The sequence below is a fragment of the Penaeus chinensis genome, chromosome 8 (assembly GCF_019202785.1).
Source record: "Penaeus chinensis breed Huanghai No. 1 chromosome 8, ASM1920278v2, whole genome shotgun sequence".
In the NCBI taxonomy this organism is placed as follows: Eukaryota; Metazoa; Arthropoda; class Malacostraca; order Decapoda; family Penaeidae; genus Penaeus; species Penaeus chinensis.
Window position 1 is genome coordinate 9,778,769 of NC_061826.1, and position 7,500 is coordinate 9,786,268.

Sequence of the window (7,500 nt, forward strand, 5' to 3'; positions counted from 1 at the left end):
GGGACTCGGATGCAGAAGGGGCCTCCCCCCTGCGCGTCATCTACGGCCGGCCCGGCTCGGGTGCACAGACCACACAGATGGCCACTGTGGTTCTGCACCACAACACATGGCCCGAGTGGGGTGACGAAGTCAAGATTAAGCTGCCCCACAACCTCACCTCGCAGCACCACCTCCTGTTCACTTTCCTGCATGTGGCCATTGAAGCAGCTAAGGCAGGCAAGAAGGATGTACCCGTGGAGACAGTCGTGGGCTATTCGTGGCTTCCCCTCTCATGCAAGGGCAGGATTGTGACGGATGAACAGATCCTCCCTGTAGCTGCACACCTGCCACCCAAGTACCTCTCCATTGAGCCCCTTGGCCTGGGGAAAGGGGTGAGGCTTTTCTCTTTCTCCTCTTGGAATGACATGGATTTGTTTCTCATTTAGGAAAAGGTTTGGGAGAGGGAAGAGAAGGTTATTGATATTATATTATTTATTTGCTTTGTTTTATGGCTTCGTGAAATTGATTTCAAAGACAGTGAAAAGTTTGTAAGGGTATATGCAAATATAGGTGTAAGCATTCTTTTGGGGGATGTATACAAAATGATAACCTTCATATTATATTATCAGGGAATAGGTAAATATACTCACCTTACTTAGTATTTACAAATGGTCCTTGAAAATGTATAAAAAAAATTCATTGATTGATAGGATTTCTAAAGTACTTCACACACTCTCTCAGCTGAACCAGATAGGGTACCCATTCACATATACTATTATATAATACATAAAAAACATGTAATTAACTTAGACTGTTCCATCCTCAGTTTGCCGGCCCTGAAGTGCGTTGGGTGGACAGCCAGAAAAATGTGTTCAAGGTGTCGATGCGCTTGGTTTCCACAGTGCTCAGTGGTGACCAGCATCTCCATAACTTCTTCCAGTCAAGTGCCTCCCTCCTACCCCCAATTGGCAGCTCTGGGGGGGCCTCAGCAGCTTCGAGTCCCAGATCCACTCAGCCGATGGATGTGGAAACACTCAAGAATCTCAAGGTGGGAACAACTTCTCTCTCTCTGTATCTCCATCTATATACCTATCCTACTAACTATCTATCTGTTTATTTGTTTTATCTATTGATATATCTGTACTTTTTTATCCATCCATCCATCCATCCATCCATCCATCCATCCATCCATCCATCCATCCATCCATCCATCCATCCATCCATCCATCCATCCATCCATCCATCCATCCATCCATCCATCCATCCATCCATCCATCCATCCATTTGTCTATCTGTCTGTCTTTCTATGTCTATCTATTTATCTATTTATATATATATATTTATCTATCCATCTATCTATCCATCTATGTCTATCTGTCTATGTATCAATCTTTCTATCCCTATATGTAGTTGCCTATCTGTCTCTCCCTTTATCTGCCCATCTATCTGTCTGTCTATCTTTCTATCTTTCTATCTTTCTATCTATCTATCTATCTATCTATCTATCTATCTATCTATCTATCTATCTATCTATCTATCTATCTATCTATCTATATATCTTTTTCTTCTAATGGTCCATTGTAACTAGATTTGGCTACAACCAGCAGTATAACATTAGGAACAACAGATGTGTTTTATAACCCTTGCAATTACATAACTATATATCTCATGTTCTGTTTCATTTCCTTTTTTCTTTCAGGCTCTTCATGCCCTTGAAGTTGGCTCAATAATAGCCTTTCTACCTACACTCCTAAACCAACTTCTAGGAGTGTTACTGAATGCTGGTGCTGAGGTTGCGACCAATGTGACACGTGTCTTGGTGCATGTCATAGACCAGGTGTATGAAGCTGGTCGAGATGATATACTTAATTCATACATAAAGGTAAATTTGTTTTGTTTATTTGGCAGTTTGAGTAAACAATATATTGAATTTGGACACTGAAGCAGTATAGTTTTATGTATATATATATATGTATATATATATGTATATGTATATATAAAAGTTTCATAGTAGAAGAAAAAAAGAAAAAGAAAATTGTTTTATAGTATTTCTCCATTTTTCACCCTTTTTTTTTTTTTATAGCACCTGAAGAGCATCTCATAGTGTCATGTATTTCCCCATTCTCTGATTTGTCCACATTGCCTCTTTTCTTTATATTTTCAAGTTTGGAAAGGACGTGTTATCATAATGCCATTCTGGTCTCTTTAATAGTTGTTTTTTTTGCTTCTTCTTTTGCCAGTACACAAACATTATATCTTAGCTTCATGTATATATTTCTTTCTGTCAAGCTTATCCTGGTTCCCTTGTTCTTTTAATTTTTACTGTGTGAAGTAAACATGTTATTCCACCCAAGTAAGAGACATTACCCTTCATCTTATGAACATTGGTTATTTAATTTTGCCTTATCACACCTCACTCTTCTCTCTTATATTTCAGTATGTTATGAACGTTTCATCCCATGGCCGCAAAACTATTCACGAGGAAATGTGCCGATCCCTTGCCCAGCTTCTCCAGCCTTCCAACATGGACCAGTTGACCACCAACAAAATCCTGAAGCACAGTCAGTTCTTCTTTGCTTTCATCGCTCGCTCGATGGCTCTGCATTTACTCACTACAGCAAGAATTAAGGTTTGAGAGTTTGAAAATTCTTCTCTTCTCATAAAACATTAGATTTTCTCTATTAAACAGTTTTTCTGAAAGTTAAACATGGGTTAATGTGTTACTTTATATGTTTTATGTTGTCTTTTTTACTTGTTTTAAAAGCTAAACATTGTTTATTTTTTACCTTGTAATATACAAAGAATTTATTTATTCTTAGATCTTCCTTTGAACAAACTCAAATTTCCTGCAGATGGTTCGTAATGAGCGGTTTAGTGAAGAGTACCAGGCGGAGGTCCGTTCAGTGGTTGAGCTGGTGGCTACCTACATTGTGCAGCATTACAAGGAGAATCCGGTGGAAGCCAGAGCCGCCAACATTGCACTGGCCCACTTCCTGAAGGTGGGACATCATTTTTTATTATTAACCCATTGGATCCAGTTACTACATGGCAATCACATGGCCCAAATTATGGGCATTAGGCTTGCATGAGCAACTGCTCTGACGGGTGCGTGGTTTGTAGGCCGGGCACACCTAAACACTCATGCGTGGTGACAAGACTCTATGCCTCCCCTTTGCTGTGTTATTTCTCATTTTGTGCATAAGCATTTTTAGCTTTTTTGCCATTTTCCAATGTACATATTTGTCATTTGATTTGCGTTATCCATATATGGAGTCTGTTTTCCTGGCACAGGTAGTCCATAACTCAGTGCAAGAATAATAATTTTTTTTGTTGTAATATCAAATTTTCTGTAATACAACTTTTGTTATCTGTCACCTGGCCAAATTCTTTCATGATGTGATGGTCACTCTCTCTCACACTCACACGTGTGAGTGTGAGTGTGAGTGTGAGTGAGTGTGTGTGTGGGTGTGGGTGTGGGTGTGGGTGTGGGTGTGGGTGTGGGTGTGGGTGTGTGAGTGTGAGTGTGAGTGTGAGTGTGAGTGTGAGTGTGAGTGTGAGTGCGAATGCTTATTCACTAAGGAGTCAGTTACTAGGCCTGTCTGACCCCATCTGTTCACTTGTACCTTATTATTTATTTTTGGTTTTATTACAGTTATTATTGATATTAATATTGGGGATTAGGGGATGATATATTATTTATGATTAGAGAAAAATTGCCAGGCAGTTCCAGATGTATTAATGAATACTTCATCAGTCTCATTGATAATGCAAAAGATCAAGGAAAAAACCCACCAGATTTTGAGAGGCAGTTTATGATTGTGGGGAATCAGACTGGCTGTACAGGACACAGCATGCCAGAATCATAGCAGGGACTTTCCGGCATTAATATGTGATGAACCATTTTTTTTTTTTTGCATAGCGCTGCTTGAGCATGATGGACCGAGGCTACGTTTTCAGTCTCATCAAGATGTACCTCGAGCACTTTAGTCCAGGAGACCCCATTGTGCTGCACGTGTACAAGTTCACCTTGTTGCGCGTGGTGTGCTCGCATGAACACTACATCCCCTTGAATCTGCCTGTGTTCAATACTCCCATCAGTGCTGATCCCAAGAAAGCAAAGCTGCGTCATGGTGAGTTTCATTTATATAGGACTATATGGGTTGTTGATTGGAAGGTGATGGGTGTGGTTTTGAATTAGTCTGAAATATATGATGTAGACAGATAATTGATCTCTAGGTAATGCTTTGATATTAAGAATCTGATACTGATGCATGGATATTGTTCTTTATGGGGTGAAATTTATTAATTTTTGAAGTACATTTCTACACTACTGTGTAGCATCACAACCAAAATGTGTTGTAATAAATACCAAATAGAAAGACATTTATTATTTCATGAAGATCATGCTTTTTAAAAATTTGTTTATTTGGTATTTGATATCTACAGGTACAGATGAGTTTTACCTCAGCACGGACTTTTGCTCACATCACTTCCTGGTTGGTGCTTTACTGAGCGAAGTTCGTTCTGCGCTTGGTGAAGTAGGAGAAGTACAGCGTGTGGCCATTGGTGTGCTGCGTGACCTGTTAGCGAAGCATGCATTTGATGATAGATATCTACAGTCTGTAAGTTTTTCCTAAATTTGACCAAAATATGTGTATGGCTAAAGATGTGAATATATATGTTTGTCCTACAGATTATGATTTAGAAGAAAGAAGAGAAAAGAATGAACCTTGCTTTTACTGAGCATTAAGTAATTATCCCATCAATCTAGCATTTACCACTGATACAGATAGCATGATTAAGAATCCTTTGAAAACAGACATTAACTTTATGTCCAGGATCGTGTAAAGTGGCATGATAACATAGATGTAAATAATATTTCATTTTAAATAATTACTATTTTTCCTCAACTTTCATGATAAAAAAGGTGGTCCAATTGTATTGACTTGTTATTTATTAAATTCTTTAAACAAGTTTTCTCTTTCCACATCGTCAGGGTCAGCAGGCGAGAATTGCGAGCTTGTACTTCCCTATTGTGTCAGTGCTGCTTGAGAATGTTAAGCGTCTGAGTTGGCCTGATGTCTCAAACAACTCCACTGGGTCTGCCTTGAGAAGAATGGACCCCAGAGCAAGTGCTAGAACTAGAATTACCAAGTAAGGTTACTTTATTATGCTGTATACATATACTGGTATATGCATTATTTACAACTATATATATGTGTGTGTGTGTGTGTGTGTGTGTGTGTGTGTGTGTGTGTGTGTGTGTGTGTGTGTGTGTGTGTGTGTGTGTGTGTGTGTGTGTGTGTATAATATACATCTATTGTATATATATTATGTATATATATATATATATATATATTATATATATTATATATATTATATATATATATACATATTATATACATGTATATATTATATATATATATATATATATATATATATATATATATATATATATATGTATATATGTATATGTATATATATATATATATATATATATATATATATATATATATTTATATTTATATATATATACACTTACATATATATAAACATAAACATAAACATATATATATATATATATATATATATATATATATATATATATGTATATATGTATATGTATATATATATATATATATATATATATATATATATATATATATATTTATATTTATATATATATACACTTACATATATATAAACATAAACATAAACATATATATATATATATATATATATATATATATAAATATATATATATATATTATATATATATATGTTATATATATTATATACATATATATATATATATATATATATATATATAAATATGCATATATATGCATATACATATATACACTTATATACACATATAAGTATACATATATATACATATATACATATATATATTTACATATATACATATATATACATGTATATACATATATATACATATATAATATACATTTATATACATATATACATACATATACATATATATACATATATATGCATATATATGCATATATACATTATATATATATATATATATATATATATATATATATATATATATACATTATATATATATATATATACATTATATATATACATATACATATATACATAGATATATACTTATATATACATATATACATATATATGCATATCTACATGCATATATGTATATATGTATGTATATGTGTATATAGGTTATTGTATATCAATGTTTACAGGTACACTGCACATTTACATTCATGTGTAGGCTTATATTATTGTATATCATTATATAGATGTACAGTATTGTACATCTGTATACAATTTACTTTTTGTGATTCTAGATACGCACTTTGTATTAGCATGCTTAACCATCATCATCATTCCAAATCACTTCTGAACCTCCAAGTACTCACCCCTAAAGCAGATCTGGCGGTGGCAGTGTGGATATGAGCAACTACAGCACTCCATCACGCAAGGGCTCAAGCCGCATTGACGTGTCTAGCCTGGGCATCCGGGCAGACCCCTCATACTTGGCCATTATAGCCGGGCCAGGGGGGCTTGTGGCCAACCAGGTGAGTCTCGTCAATGGAAGGTCCAGCTCAAGCCTGGAGTCGGAGGACAACCCACCTTCTGCCACTGCATCAGATTTACTTGAGGAAGACTTGGAGGAGGAAGGCTCTGAAGATGTGAGGACTCACTCTAGGTAGGTGTATTGAGAATGTTATTTATATTGAAAGTATGGTGAGTTTTACTTGATTGAGAATAAGGCTTTACTGTGGAATACCAATCACATAATTACCCACCCAGTTCCCTTTGGACAGTTTTGTGGTTGATCAAAATACTTACCATTACTCCTATACAGAAATGACTTGAATATAATCCTCTGTCCATATTGCAGGAACCTGAGTGTAGCATTTGCAGGGGAGAGTGGCCCAGTGAGATATGATAAACTGAGTCCGGCAGAAGTGCGTGATTTGCTGTTGTGCTTCCTGCATACCCTTAAGCATGTACCAGAGGCGCATCTTGTGTCGTGGTGGGCGACAATCAGTGTTGAGGCACTGGAGAAGTTTTTCACCCTCCTTCAGTAAGCGAAGTTCATCGTCACGTATTTGATTAATGGTTGAAGAATATATAATGGATTAAGATATGTGAATTGGGCAAAGGGAGTTGATAATGCTAATTTTACATAATACCCAGCAACTTGATATACTTTTTATTACATATTTTTTTTGTGTATTTCTCCTACACAGACTTTCACTACATCACTTCAAATATAGTGGCAAAAGACAAATTGTGCGAGAGCAAGCCCCAAAGAGGGCCTCAACGCTACCAGCCAAGTTCCAGCCTCCAAACATCGGCCATAGAGTGTCAACTGCAACTGATAGCTATAGTGGTAAGAGGGTTTAACCAAATAAAGGATAATGATGTTGGCCATGATCACAGTTTGAAATTTGATAACATATTGATACGTTATAGAATAAATAATCATTATGTGACAAGGAATAATGATGTGAATAC

The 7,500-nt window shown here is 35.9% G+C and overlaps 1 protein-coding gene across 1 annotated transcript in view; it reads left to right on the top strand.

Moving 5' to 3' along the window:
- LOC125027985 (dedicator of cytokinesis protein 9-like) overlaps positions 1–7,500 on the top strand; it is a 42,587-nt gene that overhangs the window by 14,579 nt on the left and 20,508 nt on the right. The window contains 11 exon segments of the mRNA XM_047617215.1: positions 1–371; positions 806–1,027; positions 1,679–1,861; positions 2,417–2,608; positions 2,832–2,978; positions 3,899–4,109; positions 4,426–4,601; positions 4,976–5,133; positions 6,404–6,685; positions 6,881–7,066; positions 7,233–7,375. The exon segment at positions 1–371 is cut by the window's left edge and continues 219 nt beyond it. Coding sequence (XP_047473171.1) covers positions 1–371; positions 806–1,027; positions 1,679–1,861; positions 2,417–2,608; positions 2,832–2,978; positions 3,899–4,109; positions 4,426–4,601; positions 4,976–5,133; positions 6,404–6,685; positions 6,881–7,066; positions 7,233–7,375 — 2,271 coding nt within the window.